Raw genomic sequence first — 18,541 nt, 5'->3', positions numbered from 1 at the left:
CCGAATTAAATTAATTCTATAATTAATTTAATTCAAGCGACACCCAAAAACAATACCAACTATGGTTTATTCCGTTCATTTCAACTATAGGGTGTGACCTTGTAGGTTCCTGTAACGTTAGCAGTAATACTAGAACGATTCCAATGTTACAAACAATGAGTGGCATTTAGCAATGCATCATTGCTACCTAAGTCACAAGAGATCATGATTCGACATAACCTTTTATGATTAACCTTTTATGCAATAATCCTTAAGTCCTTTATCTCTGGATTGGACACAAGTCATGGAATAGTCACACTTGTATAGTCCATTCCATGTTCCTTGATATCTTAAGTAGACTACGATATACAAATAAGTATGACATCTCATATCAACTTATTTGAGCATGGCCATGCATTTCTAGTCTCACTTAATCAAGTGGCCTAAGATATTACTCCCATTATGTAGGAGAGACTTATTCTATATCGACCAACCATATCCCTCTACATCGATTGTGGTATATCCAGCATCAGCCTTTATAGAACAACCAGTTACGGTGTACGTTTGACTGTATCAAAATGTACTACTCATGATGTTGGGATTATGATGATCTCAAGTCTGAGGATCATATACATATTAATCACTATGAGTAATGTCGTGACAATTACATAATAATCCAAGAAACATACTCATAATGGGTCAGTCCAATATTTAGTTCTCTAACACACAAATTCATGTATCGATTCTGACATTCCATATCAATGACAACTCTTTATCATCAATCAACTACATGTTAGTCTTAATGCATTATCGTTGTCCTATCCAATAATACTTGACTAAGGATCTTTTAAGAATAATCACATTATTTTTAGGACATTATTATAAAACAGTTTATTTATACACACGGAAAAGAAACTGAAATAATAATGGTAACGCCTATATATTAATAAATATGATAAATCAAGTATGTTATTACAACCATCTCATGATAGATCTTTGGGCATACTCTAACATTACTTACCTATTTAGATAACTTAAGATTACAACTTACTCTTCTCTTGTTGAAATATTGGTTCTCACCGATATCATAACATATTCTTAACTCTTATAACTCACCAAGTTACTAATTATACTTTTACTTGAACTTCCATAGAACATAATGCTTTTCTAGCTTTGTTGAGCCACATTGGAATAATAAGGATACTTGGGTCTTATATCTGATAATAACATGCCAAAGCCATGTCCCAGACATGGTCTTACATGGGATGTTTCCTGTACTGCCAATGCTATATCCCATATATGGTCTTACATGGGAGTTCTCATATCGGTGCCCATGCCATGTCCCAGACATGGTCTTACGGGGGACCTCTCATCTAGGTGCCAATGCCATGTCCCAGACATGGTCTTACATGGGGCCCTCATAATCTCAATGATGCCAATGCCATGTTCCAAACATGGTCTTACATGAGATCTCATCACCCAAATGTCATGACATTTGTATCCGATACATTTCAAAAGTTTCAACGGGAATTTTTAATACTAATTCTCTATCGTCTCATACTTGAGTCAACATCAAATAAATTCATGAAATAAATATATAATTGCTGGAAAATAACAGCATTAATAATAATTATTGAAATATTACATTTATTTACCGTAAACTTACCTCGATACAAAATTTGACCAAATCCACCCACTTAGTCTTCAACCTTATTCTTTCCTTTGTCTAACCTCGGATTCCGTTCTTCTTGAACATTAGGTATTTTACTGATTATGTCAATTTACTCGTTTTCACTTAAAATTGACTAACAAAAGTTGTTTAACATAATTTCTAGCTTCATATTCTATCATAAAACATCAAAATAAAAATATTTCACCTATGGGTATTTTTCCAAATATAAACCCTAGGTTAAATTATTGCTAAAATAAGCTAAATCAAGTTACCGAGACTCCGAAAATGTAAAGAATATTAAAAACGGGGCTTGGAATCACTTACTATGGAGCTTGGAAGCTTGAAAACCCTAACTATGGCTTCCCCCTTGCTATTTTCGTTCACCATGGAGAAGATGAGCACATTTTGCCATCTTTTTCCCTTTTTAATTCTTTTTATTACTAAATTACCAAATTGTCCCTAACTTAAAAATTTTCTATTTCACTTATCTCATGTCCATTTTTGTCTACCAACTTAACCAATGGTCTAATTACCATATAAGGACCTCCAATTTAAAGTTTCATAACAATTGGACACATCTAACATGTAGAAATCAACTTTTGCACTTTTTACAATTTAGTCCTTTTGACTAAATTGAGTGCCCAAACGTCAAAATTTTCGAACGAAATTTTCACTAAATAATTTTGTGAAATCGTAGACCATAAAAATATAAGAAAAAATAAAATTTTCCTCATCAGATTTGTGATCCCGAAACCACTGTTCCGACTAGGCCCAAAATCGGGATGTTACAAAGTTTATAATTAATATGCGAAAAACTAGAACTTAATTATAAATTATTTGAGACCTAATTAAATTGGTCCCTCCGCTAGCTCGTTGAAACTAGAAATGAATTACTTGTGGAACCAAATGAACATAGATGGATGAAAATGATGAAGTAAGAGAAATGAGTCATGTTCACAAATAAATTTGTGTTTCTCATTGAGTATAGAAATGAATTGAAAATTAATTTAAGATTTTCAAATTATTGTTTATTTAGTTAAATACTTGAAGTTCAAAAATAGATTTAAATTAATTAGTAATTGTGAATCTGTTGAATATGAAAATTAAATATATTTCCTCATAGATTCTATTACGTTAAAGTTGTCATGACTTTAATAGAATTAGAATTGAATTGAGAAAATTATTTAATTGAAAAATTAATTTATCTAATTAAATTAATTAATTAATATTTATTATAGGAATAGAAAACATGTACTGGGTTGGATCAAATTAAAAAGTGATGGGTTAAAAGTCTAGGAAGCACATATAAATTGACCAAATATAGGAGAGGCCTAAATCCCTTCATCATAGGAGCGAGGGGCAACAGCTCTAGTATTATTTACTAGGGTGTGCCGCCCACCCCATTCTACTTATAGTAGAATATTTTTTCTATTAAATAAATATTATCTGTGTTTTACTAATTCAACCAAGAATCTCCTATCTCTCCATATAAATAGATGGCATTAGTAGAGCTATTAACACATAAGTTTTATATAAGTTTGATATATTGTTTTTATGCCAGAAAATAGTAAGAATTTATTTTCTAAGAATAAATTTTATTTTCTGGAAATTATAATTCTACTGATTTTTATTGAGAGATAATTACTTTCCTACTAAAAGTAATAAACCATTTCTGATTTTGTGTTTGGCACGTGATTGTTTGAGCCCATACTCGAAGCAATTATTGGTACGATAATAGTATAGAAGGCCATCCGATTGAAGGTTAGGTACGTTTAGGATAAATCTCGCACAAAGCACAAGTACTTTTTCAGATAAAATTTATTGCTATAAATATCACAAACTGGCTCAGTTTGCTAAATTGAAATTTTCCAACAGAGTTCTAGGTGCTGAAAAGTTGTAGTTAATATCATGTTCATTACAAAAATTGTCAAAGTCAAAATTTCAAATTCTTTTCCATGATCACTTCTTATACTAGAAATTGAATATCCCACTTGGTTTTAAATCATTTTACAAAAAGTGGTATGTTGTCTTTGTAAATAAGGACAACAACGAGAATTGATTGGGTTTTAGGTCTTGATCTTTGTAAATTTGTTTCTTGTCTCCATTTGAGTGTCTTTGAATGATATTTATATTTTTTTCATTAATTTATGGATGTTTGGAGATGTTTGAGAGAGTTTTTGACGTTTGAGAGAGTTTTTCTAGTCGTTGAGAGTATTTATTTCGCACATTTAATGAACCTACATTAGTGCGTCTTGAGACATAATGCCCTTATCTCGAGACAAGAAGAACATAAATATAATTGCTTGAGCCTGTGGTCTCAATACACAATAGGTCAATCTCAAGACAATTTGGCATATGTCTCGAGACAAATACTCGACCGTCTTGAGACACGACTCCCCTGAAGCAAACCTTAGCTTTTGATGTTGGCTTGTCTTGAGACAAATGAGCTTTTATCTTGAGACAAGTCTCCAGATAGGGCACCCCTGAAGCAATATTTAGCTTCAATTTTGTAATGTCTCGAGATAAATGGGCTTTTGTCTTGAGACAAAATAGCCTATGTCTCGAGACAAGACTCCAATTGTCTCGAGACAATACTGAAAAAGATGAAAAAATTTGGAGATCTTAAAAAACTTTTGTCGAAAGTGTAAGTCATTTATAAATTTTATTTTTGAGTTTGTAAAAATTGAAAATATATTTGAATGTGATGGTTATAATTTATGCAAATTTGATTAAAAGAATTTAGAGTTAAATTTGTTATATCAAAATTAATATTATTATATCTATTAGTTGTGTTAAATATACCAAACTCCAAAAAGAAAACCTAAAACCCATTTGGTTTGAGTTGTATAAGGCACACTTTAACAACGTGGGGAATCATTTTCTCATATACTCTAACATTAAGGTATTCAAAATAATAATTTTTTTAATGACGTTGAGGTGAAGATGAAATTATTATTTCTGTGAAGTGGATTGTTTGATAATGATTTTATTATTTTGGAAATTGTTTATAATTTTCCTATTTTTCTATTATAAATTAAATTTTATATATTTTAAGATTTTTGTTCAAATATTTTTAAAAGAATCAAAACAATATTCCAGAGGTCAAATTAGCTATTAATTATTTAAATTAATGTGCCACATCATTTCTTACAAAAATTAACGGACAAGTGATCGAATGTATTAATTCGATAATGTTAATGACTATTACGTAACTTTTAAAAGTAAAACAATTGATATATAATTTTAAATAAAGTTTAAGGACTGTTAACGTAATTTACCGTATACATAAATATCTTGAGTGTACGGTCCTAGTCAGGAGCATGAGCTCTCAAAACTTTTATCTAAGAAATTTTACTTAATTTTATCAAAATTTAATTTATCAAGTTATCACCTAAATTTTAAATTGGTTTTAAAATATTTTAATTAAATGATTAATGTCTCCATTATTAAATGTTAGTTTGAAATTATGTGGGGCATTTTAAATATACTTATACACACATATGTATTTATATATCAACAACTTAAACTTATTGTGTTAAAGAAAGAAGATAATATCCGAAGGATATTCTTTTAATACATCATATCAAAATTTATCATTTGGCATGTAATCTCTAAAATCGACTGAAAGACTTAACTGATATGATATTAATACTTAAGAATCAATTTAATAATAAACCCTATGAGATGGCCTGATAGTCCATGATGTTCATTGCCTTGAATCTGAGTCGCACTAATCGTGTTTGTTGTTCGAACTTTGCCCTATCATTATAATTAACTAATTCACCAAATTTTTTTATTAATTTAAACCAATTTAAAATATAAATAATTTAACATGTTTTTCTTTGATATTTACTGGTTGAAAGAAGGAAAACGCAAAAGAGACGTGGAAGCTTGGCCATGTCAAATTTCTATCCATTGCACAGTCGAAATGATTGCGTGATTGCTTCGAAAAGGAAAAGGAAAAGGTAAAAAGACCTGTGCAGTCCCTTTCGGTTAATCTCTTTAAAAATCGAAATAATTTTTAAAGTATGTTAATGTTTTGTACTAATCATATATAATTTTAATTGGCATTATAATAAATTTAGCTGTTGACATTTACATATTTTGTTAATTTGACCTTGATTCTAAAAATAGTCGATGAATTTAGCTCAACATTTACAAAAATATTGTGAGTTAAACTTGTTAAATAAAAATCAAATTGACAAAATATGTAAGTTTTGAGAGTTGAATTTATTATTATATCAATCAAAATTGACGAAAAGCATCAACACTGTTTTTAATTTGCTCACTTTCGGAATTGACAAGAATTAAATTGCTTCAGTTTTTTAGAAGGGACCAATTTGCTCAATATCAAAATTGAGAGTGACTGGAGAGACATTTTTACCCAAAAAAATGAAATGATTATGTGATTGCTTTTGGTACCACACAAAATAATAGAAAGAAACATTTCCCCATTTTTATTTTATTTGTATTGTTTACTTATTTTCGTTTTATTTCAAAACTAACTGTCTCGGATATCTTTCGTCTCGTTTATGAAACAGAGTAACAGACCCACTAAGGTTAGCTAATTTCTTTCTTATTTCTCTGTAATTCTTTATAATCCTATTGGGGTTTTGTTGTTTCCATGAAGGGGTTTGCATTTGATTTGGATTAACTAAAAATGCTTCGAAGAATATAAATTTTTCTTACTTTTTTTGCACTGGATGTTTATAATTTACTTTAATCCTGCTCATGGGCTTTTATAGAATGCAAAGTAATTTGATTATATGATTTTTCTTTTAATTTCTATCCGATCAGTCAGTTTATATGTTATTCCAGCATTTTGGAATTTTTTTAAAAATGATTTGAAGAATCTAAATTTATGGTACTTTTTTTTCGCATATTTACTATTCATGATTTTATTTGAATTTTGCTCCTGCGCTTTTGTACAGAAGTTTGATTTTCTTTTTTGGTTTTAATTTCTATTGGATCAATTAATCAACTTTGCTATGGTTTGTATTAGTTTCAATTTTTTCCTGTTAGTCTATTTATTTTTCTTATTGGTATTATGTGAACTCTTTTTGAATTAATATGTTGATTGTATCCTTTGATTCTTTTGTTTTTGGTTTAAGGTTTCAGTATCTTGAAGTGAAGTGAAGCTTTTGGATTTGTTTGATTAGAAGGAGCTCAATTTTAATTAGGTGCCTTTAATTTGATTAGCATCGTGTCAATGGGAACTTCGGAGGCTGTTCTGCACGTTTTATCGGGGGCTGTCCCTCAGTTTTTAAGTAGTGATATGTGTTCTAGCAATTCGGATTTAGTTTTCTATTCTAAATGCCACATTAAGTCTGTGAAGAAAAAAGGGTCAAGGCGTTTGCCGTCCTTGAAGTGTTCGAGTATGTCGGGATGTCAAATAGGAAGCTATAGGTGTAAGCGACTAGGTGGTGGTTTGCATGGGAATACGGCAATTGACAGATTGACACTTCTTAGATGCAAATGCCAGCAAGCTGAAAGTGTAAGTGGAGTAGATACAGGCGAAGGAAATGGGGCGTGGTTTGTGGATAATGCAAAGAAATTGAATCTTAATGGTTCGATGAACTCGGAAGACATTCTGGAGTTCAAGACTGTTGAGCAATTGAAGAGGGAAAATGAAGTCTCAATGTTGAATGGTAAAGTGGGAACAGGCACAAACACCATTTTCACGGGTGGTGTAGATTCTGTCGAGGATGAAGCATGGGAGTTACTCCGGGCTTCTATGGTTTACTATTGTGGAAGTCCTGTTGGAACAATTGCTGCCAATGATCCCACAAGTTCCAATGTATTGAATTACGATCAAGTCTTTATTCGTGATTTCATACCTTCTGGCATTGCTTTCCTGTTAAAAGGAGAGTATGACATTGTCCGGAATTTCATACTTCATACTCTTCAGTTACAGGTAATATCATATCCAATACCAATGGTGATTTTATGTTTTGTTTGTTAACTTAAAGTATACTTCAGTAATAAAGTTGGTGATGATTAATTCAGTGATATTTCACTTTCCTTTCTAATTGCCGAGTTATTGCTAGTATATATCTACAAGTGGTTTACATATTCCTAATGCTTCATTACCTTGCTGGTTACATGCATAGTAGAAAGCATATACTTTTCTAATCAGCACTACTTGGTGAAATAGATTTAGTGATGAACTCTTGTGTTCTGATAGATAAAGAAATGTCTGGTTGCATAAACATTTCAATTGTTACTTCTACAGTTAAGGTAGTTCGCCTCTTGTCTACCTAAATTTAGCTAGTATTAGATAGCAATGGAGGCTATCCAAATAGCTAAAATGGGCATAAGATTATAACCTTGGGTTTAAACATGTCAACATTATGATCATGTAATCTTTTAACTGATAGCATAATCAATATACTTAAAGGACTCGGCTCTAATGATCTTGTTTTAGATATGGTCTTTAAATAGAATTATATGGCAAAATTTGATAATGCAGCAAAATGAACTATTCCTTTTTAGTGGTTGTGAATGAGATCTTTTGCAAATTGTTCTTTCCACATATGTGCACATGCAGTTCATCATGCATCTGGATCTGTGTTCTTTTGAATGTATGCCAACTTTTATAAGAATTTCGTGCTCCCCCCCCCCCTCTTTGTTTTTCTTATTTAATATATTATTTACTTTCTTGTACTGTAGAGTTGGGAGAAAACAATGGACTGTCATAGCCCTGGTCAGGGATTGATGCCTGCTAGTTTTAAAGTGCGCACAGTTCCTCTCGATGGTGATGATTCAGCAACGGAGGAGGTATTGGATCCCGACTTTGGAGAGGCAGCTATTGGCCGTGTTGCTCCTGTTGATTCTGGTAAAAAAAGAATCTAGAAAGGGTTTTCTATTTTATTTATTGAAATACTTCATAACAACCTCTTCCAATTGCAGGATTGTGGTGGATTATATTATTACGGGCATATGGTAAATGTTCAGATGACCTTTCAGTTCAGGAGAGAGTTGACGTCCAAACTGGAATCAAGATGATCCTGCGGCTATGTCTTGCTGATGGTTTCGATATGTTTCCTACATTATTGGTTACTGATGGTTCTTGTATGATAGATCGCCGCATGGGAATTCATGGACACCCTCTGGAAATTCAGGTAAATAAAAATAATCCCAAGAACAATTTTGGAATTCCTTTTGACACTTGATTTTTGCTTTATAAAAAGTTCCTATAAGATAAAATAGAAAAACTATAGTTAATTAGAAAATTACATTTCTGTTATTTTGAGAAAAAGTCGTTCAAAATTTGCTTCTGTTTGATTTATGCTGCAAGTTGGTTGAGTTTACTGATACAATGTTTAGTTTTATTTGCATGGCAACATTTTCTAAAATAATAAGGTTTATATGCTTTGCATACATGAGGAATTTATATTGAGTGAAAATCAAATCTGATATTGAGATAATTTTTGCATTCTTGTAGGCACTTTTCTATTCAGCATTGTTATGTGCACGTGAAATGCTTACTCCGGGGGATGGATCAGCTGATCTTATTCGAGCATTGAATAACCGTCTGGTTGCTCTGTCGTTTCATATTCGGGAATATTATTGGATTGATATGAGAAAACTTAATGAAATTTACCGTTACAAGACTGAAGAGTATTCATATGATGCAGTTAATAAGTTCAACATTTATCCCGATCAAATCTCTCCTTGGTTGGTGGAATGGATGCCTAATAAAGGAGGCTACCTGATTGGGAATTTACAACCAGCACATATGGATTTTCGATTCTTTTCTCTAGGAAATTTGTGGGCCGTTGTGAGTGGTCTTGCAACGATTGATCAGTCTCATGCTATATTGGATCTCATTGAAGCTAAGTGGGCAGATTTGGTGGCAGAAATGCCATTTAAGATATGTTACCCGGCTCTTGAAGGTCAGGAGTGGCAGATCATAACTGGCTGTGATCCGAAGAACACGTAATCTATCTCCGTTAAATGTAATAGTGTTCTTATTTTTGGTCGATATCTGTATTTTATTCTCAATGTATATATATATATCTAATGCAGGCCTTGGTCTTACCACAATGCTGGTTCCTGGCCAACTCTACTCTGGCAGGTTAGTAACTGTGGCATTCTTCTTTTAGTTTCTCCAAATTTCATTGTTAAGCCAATGTTCAAGTTTGCATTCGAAGTCTATAAATTTCGAGGGTTTTGCTCTATATTCCTCTGTTGATTTCAAGGTCCTATTAATCCGATTGCCTTTCCTAAGTAATTGTAGATGACTATCCAAATTATGTGTATGTCTGTATTTATATTTATATTGAGGAAAAATGTAGATGCTAAGGACATTTTGGTCCATTGTGGCTTGAAGCTTATAGATACCGGTCTGGCCAACTTTTAGCTTATCAATGTTTCACACGTATATAACAAATATTCATGTTTTGCATATCGAAAGAGATTGCTTTTGAGTGTAAGCTTGGCAATTGAAGTATGAAACTCTGATACTTGAATCCCATCGTACAGCTCACTGTCGCATGCATGAAGATGAATAGACCGGAACTTGCTGCAAAAGCTGTTTCAGTTGCTGAGAAACGCATATCCAAGGACAAATGGCCCGAGTACTATGATACTAAAAAGGCAAGGTTCATTGGAAAACAATCGCGACTGTTCCAAACCTGGTCTATTGCAGGATTTCTTGTGGCAAAACTTCTACTTGCAGACCCAAATGCAGCGAAAATTTTGACAACCGAAGAGGATACTGAGCTTGTCAATGCCTTCTCCTGCATGATCAGTGCCAACCCGAGAAGAAAACGTGGTCCCAAGAGATCGAAACAGACATACATCGTGTGAGGTAACTAAATCGTGTGCATAACTGATTTATGGTTACATTTTATCATCTCTAACGGCCATAATTTGGAATTGGCTATTAAAGTTTGAAATGAATATCATTTACCTTTTATTTATTCAAATAGGTACAACTACTGGATTTGCATATCGTAATACTTATGTAAAGATTGTTCCTCTGACTTAGGTTAATAGGTAGTACTTGATTGTATTGTAATACTCCTACGAATGATCGGAACTGTTCATTTGTAAAACCGTTGCATACATATATAGTGAATTTCTTTAAAACTTTGATGTTTGGATGTTGGAACATTGAGGTACTTTATGCTGTCAACAGTGATTAAAAAATCAGACCGTTTGATAAAGTATAACCGGGGAAGATATTGTAAATTTTTAAAAATCATATATATTGTAATTAATTAAGCATTACATTTCATATTACATGTTTTGATAACTCAATTGTTAAATATTTATTTTGAGCTCTGGAAAAGAAACTCCATCATTGAGCTTTAAATCTCGAGTTCATCTCAAGCTCCAAAATTTACCACTAAATCAGCAAATGAATAGGGAAATATCACCAGAAGGTCATCTTTTTCCATTACAGCACAATACAAACACGTCAAAATAAAGAAAAATGAGAGAGCACCAAATAGTACATGTTAAAAGGAGAGCATACCATTTTTCCATATCTCATAATTGTAGTGAACATTAAGCATCCCAGAAGGTAGTCTTTTTTCCTGTCTTCGACACGGTCTGAAGTACCGCATCAGGCTGGACTTGTCCCTTCACAGTCACTTTCTGCTCTTTTAAATCTACTTCATATGATTCCACACCTGAAATAACACTCCTTTTATGACAAAATATATAACAACAGTAACCGAACTTGGATGATGACATGTCTCATGGTGAAATGCAAAGACAGAGATTCTCAGACAATCTGAAATAACCGGGTTTTTGAATGTTTCCCTCGCATCACGCTTAAATCGAAGGTATTAAGGATTTGTTACCTGCAAATGTGCTTCGTTTGATTCAAACTACGGACTTCTCACTCAAGGACGGGATCAATGGATGCCCATAAGCTTACGCAGGGGCAACATCCAAATCTCGGTAAGTAGAGAGACGCAAGAGAGGTGTCCTAAAACCCGATCATGACAAAATCCCCACTTAAATGTAAAAAAGAAGCAAATCCTTCACCGATTTACTAGCGAAGCAAGGGGAAATATCTAGAATTATCATTCTAAAGGAAAAAAGGAAGATGATGAATGCAAACTTTATTTTCATACACCAACCCTCCGCTATTTTATTTTTCTAAAGTATGCATGTCTGACACATATTCAGATACGAGTATAGAATAACCCTCCAAGGACCGCCCAATATTTAAAAAAAAAACCTTTTAAAAGAAACAAAATATGCTTGTATCGAAGACATAGCTCGATATACAATACCGACCTTCCATTTTTCCTAAAACTCTCTTCACGGCTCCGACACATCCCTCGCATGACATGCCAACCTTGAGAACAACAGTCTGCAAGCAAATCAAAATGAATAAAAAGGTCTAAAACTTTATCATGGAAAAAAAAGAAGAAACCAACCTAGAAAACTACATTAAACAATCATGAAAGACAACAACAAAATAGAAATTTGGTCAATTTCAATCCTTTCCTTAAAGCATCAAAAAACCCAACTCAGTATCAATGGCATAACTTTATGCATCCATATATACTCAATTAAAAAAGTAGGAAGGGTACATATAATCTAAGATTATGACCATTAATTAGAGATTTCTGAACATGGACCAACATACTAAAACCGTATATATATTTGCTGTCCTACATGATTATTATGCTAAATTATCAAATACCCTGAAATTTTCAACTACATATATGGAAAAATTCAGATGTATTTAAGCCCAAAAGCTCGCATTTCCCCCCTTTATTAGGCTAAAAGTGCAAAAAAACACGAAAAGGAAATCTAAATATGTCAATTGTTTATGTAATGCATTCTACCAAAAAATACCCAGACGAGAACAAAAAAACCAATAAATTTCATGAAATGTATGTAAATAATTAAGCAGAAATCTTTGACGATTCAGCCAATCAAAGAAATATGATAATGAAGAAATGGAGTTGGGAAACGAAAAAGCAAAGAAGAAGAAGGGAAATTTACCTGAGACATTGCTTTGGGTTTGGAAATTAAAATGAAAATTAAGGAAAAAGGAGAAGATTGAGCGTTAATCGGCGAAGGTTGAATTTATAGAAGGAATGATTTGCGCGGTGTGAGGGTGCCTGGACCAGCTTCAACGCAACATCCCAAGGAAAAAGTGTGGAAAATAATAATTTAATTTTTTACATAATCTAAAATTAGAACAAATTTAAAAAGTTGGAAAATGATAACTAGACAAGACTTACTTCTCAAAATAAGATAATATAATTTTTTATCATAATAAAATCTATATGTATCAAACAATTAATTATCTTTCGTAATTAATTTTAAATAATATATCAAATAAAATTTAACATGTAAATTTTAATATTCTATTTTTAACACTTATTTTTTAATCATTAATTTTAAATTTATCAAACAACCCTTTATTTAAGTTAGAAATAGAAAACCATATTTGGTTATTTAATGTATTAATATATGAAAATTTTTAATTATCATTAGATTTTTGACATGTGAATGGAGGAGAATAAAATATTAAAATTATATTTTAAAAAATTGAGGTAAGCGTTTATAATTAAATAATTTCTAGGTTTAGGTTGAATCCTTAAACATTGTATTTTTAGTCGTTTTAGTGAAACATTTCGTAATAAAATAGTAAAAGATAAAAATATTGTTATATTAGTATTAAATTCTTTATTTGAAGAGAGCTTTTAAATACTTTTCTAGTCGAATTAGTGTTGAGTTTGACTCGTAGCACCAATTCAGTAAAACAATTTTTTGAAGTATAAATTTAAGTAAATGAATTGCTCCACAATTGACACACTCAGCTTCACCACCCATCCCTTCTACTATGGATGTATAGTTTTGAGATCCAGTATCACCTCTAAATATATTGGATCATCTATCTCCGTCCCACTCTGCTCCGCTTTAATCTATTTTTTGCTATTTATCTTTAGAATTTTTCATCTTTTTAAATGCAAGTAAATATTAAATCTTTTAAAAATATTTTTTTTCAAAATAAAAAAGCTTTAATAAAATCAAAACTTAAACAAAAACCAAGTAAGATGACCAACTTAATCCCAAGCCAATAGGCTTACTCCCGTTCCTAATGTCCATCCTAATCCTAGCATTAGCAATAAGAAACTCAAAAAAGAGAATAGAATTCAAACAAGAGGGGATAAGATCCCAAACAATACGACTTGCATATAATAAAGCTACCCTCACGAAAGAATAAGCGGTTTTATTGGCACTCCGTCAAATTCATTGAAAGGATATATTACGACACCGATCTTTTAATTTAGTGCAATCGTTCAAAACTAAACCAAACTCTGACACTCGTGAACTTGCTTGACCCAAAGCATTGAACACTTCCATGCAATCGAGTTCAATAACGATTTGGTCACAGTTTGAATCCTTGATCCATGAAAGAGCCTTGCGCATGATAATAGCTTCAGCCACATGAGCGTCCATGACTCCTTGAAAATGCCTCGACAAAGCCTGAATAAACCTACTTGTAGCATCTCTAATAACACCAGCAAAACTGGTCTGGTTCTTGGTGGAAAACGTTGTTGTGTCCACATTACATTTAAGCTAACCGTCCTCAGGTGCTTCTTCCTAACTACTCGCATCTGCCTATAGTAGAGGAGCAACAACAACCTATTGCAGCAAACAACGACGTATGAGGGGAAATTTATTAAATTCTATTCACCGGAACTGTTTGAAGGAGGTTATGGATTCATCTAATTTCTAAGACTCCTTAGGATTTCTACATGTCACTTTTATCTCTTTCTATCTTGTTTCATTTCTATGTTATTCTATTATGTTCTTGTTTAATTATTTCTAATATTTAATTTGGACTCCTTATTCTTTTTTATCTTAATGATTTATTTTAATTGTCGTCCTTTCAATTCAAATCATCATTTAGCCAAGGGTCATAAAACATTCAAATGGTTATATCATCACCAACTCGCCATCGCACTCCCTTTAAGACAAATTTGCTTGCCTCAACAAACAAAACCTAGGATTTGTAACAAGCTCATAACAATTTACTTCGCAACCAATCCGGATTAGAAATAATTCTCTACCATTGCTTACAAACCATGGCAAGATTAAAACAATGAAGGATGCAGAAACCCATCCCTCCCAACTTCTTAGAAGCACACAGTTTATTCCAGCTCGCCCAATGGATTTTTCGAACATTACCCTTAGATCCCCACCAATGAGAATTCATCATAATTTCCAACTCGTGACACATACTTAGGAAGAAGAAAACCACTTACAGTATATGTAGGCAATGTTTGTGCAACAGTTTTAATAATGAGCACCTTGCTTAAAAATCTATTCTTCCAACTGTCAAGCCGCTGCTGAAGCCTCTCTTTGACAAACCAAAAGCACTTTTTTATTTTTACCAACAAGCGAAGGCAAGCCACGATAGCACTCATGGTCAATAGGCGACTCAACACCTAGAATAGACTGAATAATACCCGTGGTCACACTATTCATATTAGGCTGTCTTACAACTTTCTTCCTCAGTTGCCTTGAAAACAAAAAAGCTATTGTCAGCAAAAGAGAGATGAGAAACTCGCGAAGTACCCTTACAAACAGCAATAACATGGAAATCTCCATGCTCTTCTGCCTGTCGAAGAAGACTTGAAAGATCATCAGCACAAATAATAAACAAACAAGGCAAAAGAGGATTGTCTTCCCTTAAACCACACTGGGGCCAAAAAGGACCAAGCAAACTACCATTAAACGAGACATTGTATTGGACCGTCCTCACACCTAACAGAATCAAATCAATCCAATGACTGGCAAAACCCATTTTCTAAAGCATAAAATGAAGAAAATGTCAATCCACCCCTTCATATGCTTTACTAATATCAACTTTTAAGTGTTGCCTCCCCCACTTTACCTCACTGTTTTCCTTTCATGTAGTGAACTATCTCCAATGCAACTAGAACATTGTCCATTATAAGGCGATTCAGAATGAATGCCGACTGAACAGGCGAGATGATTTTCGGCAGAAACACCTTCAATCTGTTAGCAAGAACCTTGACGACAACCTTATAAATGACGTTGTAAAGAGCTATGGTCTCAAATACTTCATAGCCATCGGATTGCTAGTTTTGGGAATTAATACCAAAATAGTATCATTCAAATTATTAGGGAACTCACCACAATTTAACCATTGTTGACAATGCTGGACTACGTCCACCTCCCCCAAATGGCAACACTTTTGGAAGAAAGCCGGGTTAAAACCATCAGGGCCTGGAGCCTTATTTGGATGCATACTGAACCAGTCTTTATCTCCATCTTTGTAAATGGTGCTAAAAATGCCCTGTTATCCTCATCAGAACTCGAGATTGAACATGTGAAAACTTCGAAAAATCATTAGACCCAGAGCTCAAGAATAGAATATGAAAATACTTAAGAATTCTATTTCACTTGCCTCAGTACAAGTAAGCTCTTGAAGAGCTCATACTGCTCGGGGATTACCCAGTCCCTGGCAGTTCCAACTAAGGCAAATCATTGTTGTCTGCAAGTCCAGCCGATAAAAAAGAAGTGGAAACAGAAGTGTTGATCGAAGAGACAGCATCTCCACCAAAAGGCTTCCCATCGACAGTATCATCCACAGTAGACCGTGGCCTTTTCTTCAGATCATCAGTCTCTATAACAGAAGCTTCAGTATGTTTTATATTGACATCTAGTTCATCAACGGGTCCTACAGAATTATCCCCAAGATCATCACCAACAATATTCTCCTTATTAGCAACCCCTATACCAACTTTTGAACTAAAATTGCTTAGGATAGAACGCATATCTCTTATCTATTCAAGAGGTCCGCCTTTCCTGCTTATTAAAACTCGAAGAACCCTAAGAAGTAGCCATTCGATTAGCCCTCGAAAACAGTTGACCCTCCCTCCGCCATGGCAATGCACGTTGTTTCTACGCCTGTCGAACCTCCGCACGGATAGTTTCCAGCCAAGCACGCACCACTTCCCCCTCACCAATATCAATGAGTTTTCTACAATTTGATTCGCTATAACAAATCAAGCCACATAAATAACAGATTGTAGGGATACGTTCATTATTGAAACTAGCATCCAAACAACCTTTGCCTTGTTTCCTTATCTTTTTCCAGCGCAATAATGGTTGACGGATATCCAATCTGACCCGTATGCGCATATAACTATTCAATCGATTCCTGTTCACCTCAGTACCATAATCAAGAAAAGAACCCAAAACATTTCCCAAATTTTTCGCTAGAGACTCGGAAGAAAAACTCGACGGAAGATGGTGCACTTCAACCCAAAAATCAGCTAAATGAAAATCAATGTCCTCGAGATTCTATATAGCCAATTGATAAGCTAGGAGAATGCAGTTGTTGAAAGACCAGGGCCGTCCATTCATAATCTTTTTCAGATCTGCCCTATGGTAAAATTGAATAAGATATAGATAATCACCCAAAACCCTATTATTTTCCTATTGGATTGGTTTCCACAAACTAAGGAGAGTTCTTTCCATCGCATTGAAATTTATATTCCGATCACCCAAGAATCTCCCTACCAAATAAACATAATGATTGATCTCCCAACTCCTCTTCCTCTTTCTCACGGATTGACAATGCCTGAAAATCAGACTCCATTACAAACTCAGCAGTAACGCCGAGACAACAATCATGCAAAACAAACAAATGAACACCAAGAACTAACGGCAAGACAAAATCCAAACACAGAAAGCGGCTGGACAAAAAACCTTGCACTCACAACAACAGAGAGTCACAACAACTTTAGCAAGCCCATAAGATATTATACAATTCTATAAATCTGACATGCTTATTATGCGGTCTCTGAAAATTGATTTGTATAATCATATCTCTCAGATAATTATATTTGGTAATTTGATTTTTGGATAGTATTTGGGATTCTTTGCGAATGCATTTGCAAGTTGAAAATTGCATATCACCATCATTGTTTTTGTATATCTTGATTGAATCACAAATGATTCAAGAATCTCATGTCAAACACTCTTTTACACTACTCGAGTAAATGATAGATGTAGAGTTGGAACTCAATTACATAAGTTATTATAACTCAACTTATGTATATCCATTGGGTTGACAAGTTACATTTAATATGGACACTTAATTGAAACCATAAATTACTGGACAAAGAGAAGTAGACCACTCAATTTATTTATCATAGTCATATGTGTTTCCACAAGTTGATGATCAGTTTGATATAAGGTGAATTTATTTTTGTTAAATAGTGAATTTAGAGTGGAGCTAAATTAAGACATCAGTTATTTGGGATGAAATGATTATATATTAAACAATGATACACATTAATTCTAATACATTAAAGCTGTTATGATTTTAATTATAGGGTTAGACACTAATTTGAATTGGAGAAACTAAAATTAATTCTACTGTTGACCCAAAATAAGCATGTTATCCATTAGGGCTTGCAAGAGGCTATTAAAGAGTCCCTAAGGATCAGGGTGGTCGATCAAGTAAGGATGGACATTGTTCATAATTCTTCCAAGTGAAGTAATCCTCTCCGATGAGCTCTCCTTAAGTTACTGTTGACTGAAAATAAGGAGGAGAGAGAGTTTTGTTCAATGTTTGCATGTGTTGTTGTCTACATATTGTGCAGTGTATGAGTGGAAAAAATAGAATGGTTGAAAGCGAAGATTGGGAACTTGTTGCGACACTTTTGAAGGCCTTCCAGCCAAATCTAAGATAAGTGGTTCATAGTTGTTTTATGGAAGTAATGCGGCAGTGTGAAGTAAATCTCAAATCCTCATCTTCAACTAACCAATTCCAATAAAAATATATCAAACTACTAGATTATTGTTAATTTATTATTCTTAACCAATCAAGGTGGTTTTGGTTTATGAAATCGAGTTCCCCCTGTTTTCCGA

General features: G+C 33.3%; 1 protein-coding gene and 1 long non-coding RNA gene across 4 annotated transcripts; one reads left to right on the top strand and one right to left on the bottom strand.

Annotated features, from left to right (window-relative positions):
• The first annotated feature begins 6,091 nt into the window (after window positions 1–6,091).
• Window positions 6,092–10,744, top strand: LOC105785329 (neutral/alkaline invertase 3, chloroplastic). 3 transcript variants are annotated; one of them, XM_052632789.1, is made up of 7 exons: window positions 6,092–6,210; window positions 6,763–7,565; window positions 8,321–8,486; window positions 8,561–8,772; window positions 9,096–9,589; window positions 9,680–9,728; window positions 10,136–10,744. In XM_052632789.1, the coding sequence occupies exons 2-7, from the start codon at window positions 6,861–6,863 to the stop codon at window positions 10,460–10,462; spliced, it is 1,953 nt and encodes a 650-aa protein (XP_052488749.1). In that variant the 5' UTR covers window positions 6,092–6,210; window positions 6,763–6,860; the 3' UTR covers window positions 10,463–10,744. The 3 variants fall into 3 exon arrangements, with proteins under 3 accessions (XP_052488749.1, XP_052488752.1, XP_052488753.1); XM_052632792.1 differs by having other exon boundaries at window positions 6,107–6,210; window positions 6,770–7,565; XM_052632793.1 differs by lacking the exon at window positions 6,092–6,210 and having other exon boundaries at window positions 6,764–7,565; window positions 10,136–10,463; window positions 10,585–10,744.
• A 2,940-nt stretch (window positions 10,745–13,684) lies between these two features.
• On the bottom strand, window positions 13,685–17,590 carry LOC128041916 (uncharacterized). The gene is made up of 2 exons (XR_008197004.1): window positions 14,899–17,590; window positions 13,685–14,275 (listed from the first exon to the last, which is right to left on the bottom strand). It is a non-coding gene; the product is annotated as an uncharacterized LOC128041916 (long non-coding RNA).
• Between the last annotated feature and the right edge of the window lie 951 nt (window positions 17,591–18,541).

This window comes from Gossypium raimondii, chromosome 1, assembly GCF_025698545.1.
Source record: "Gossypium raimondii isolate GPD5lz chromosome 1, ASM2569854v1, whole genome shotgun sequence".
NCBI classification, from domain to species: Eukaryota; Viridiplantae; Streptophyta; class Magnoliopsida; order Malvales; family Malvaceae; genus Gossypium; species Gossypium raimondii.
Note: the sequence above shows the minus strand (reverse complement) of the source record. Positions and strands in the feature narration are given on the sequence as shown.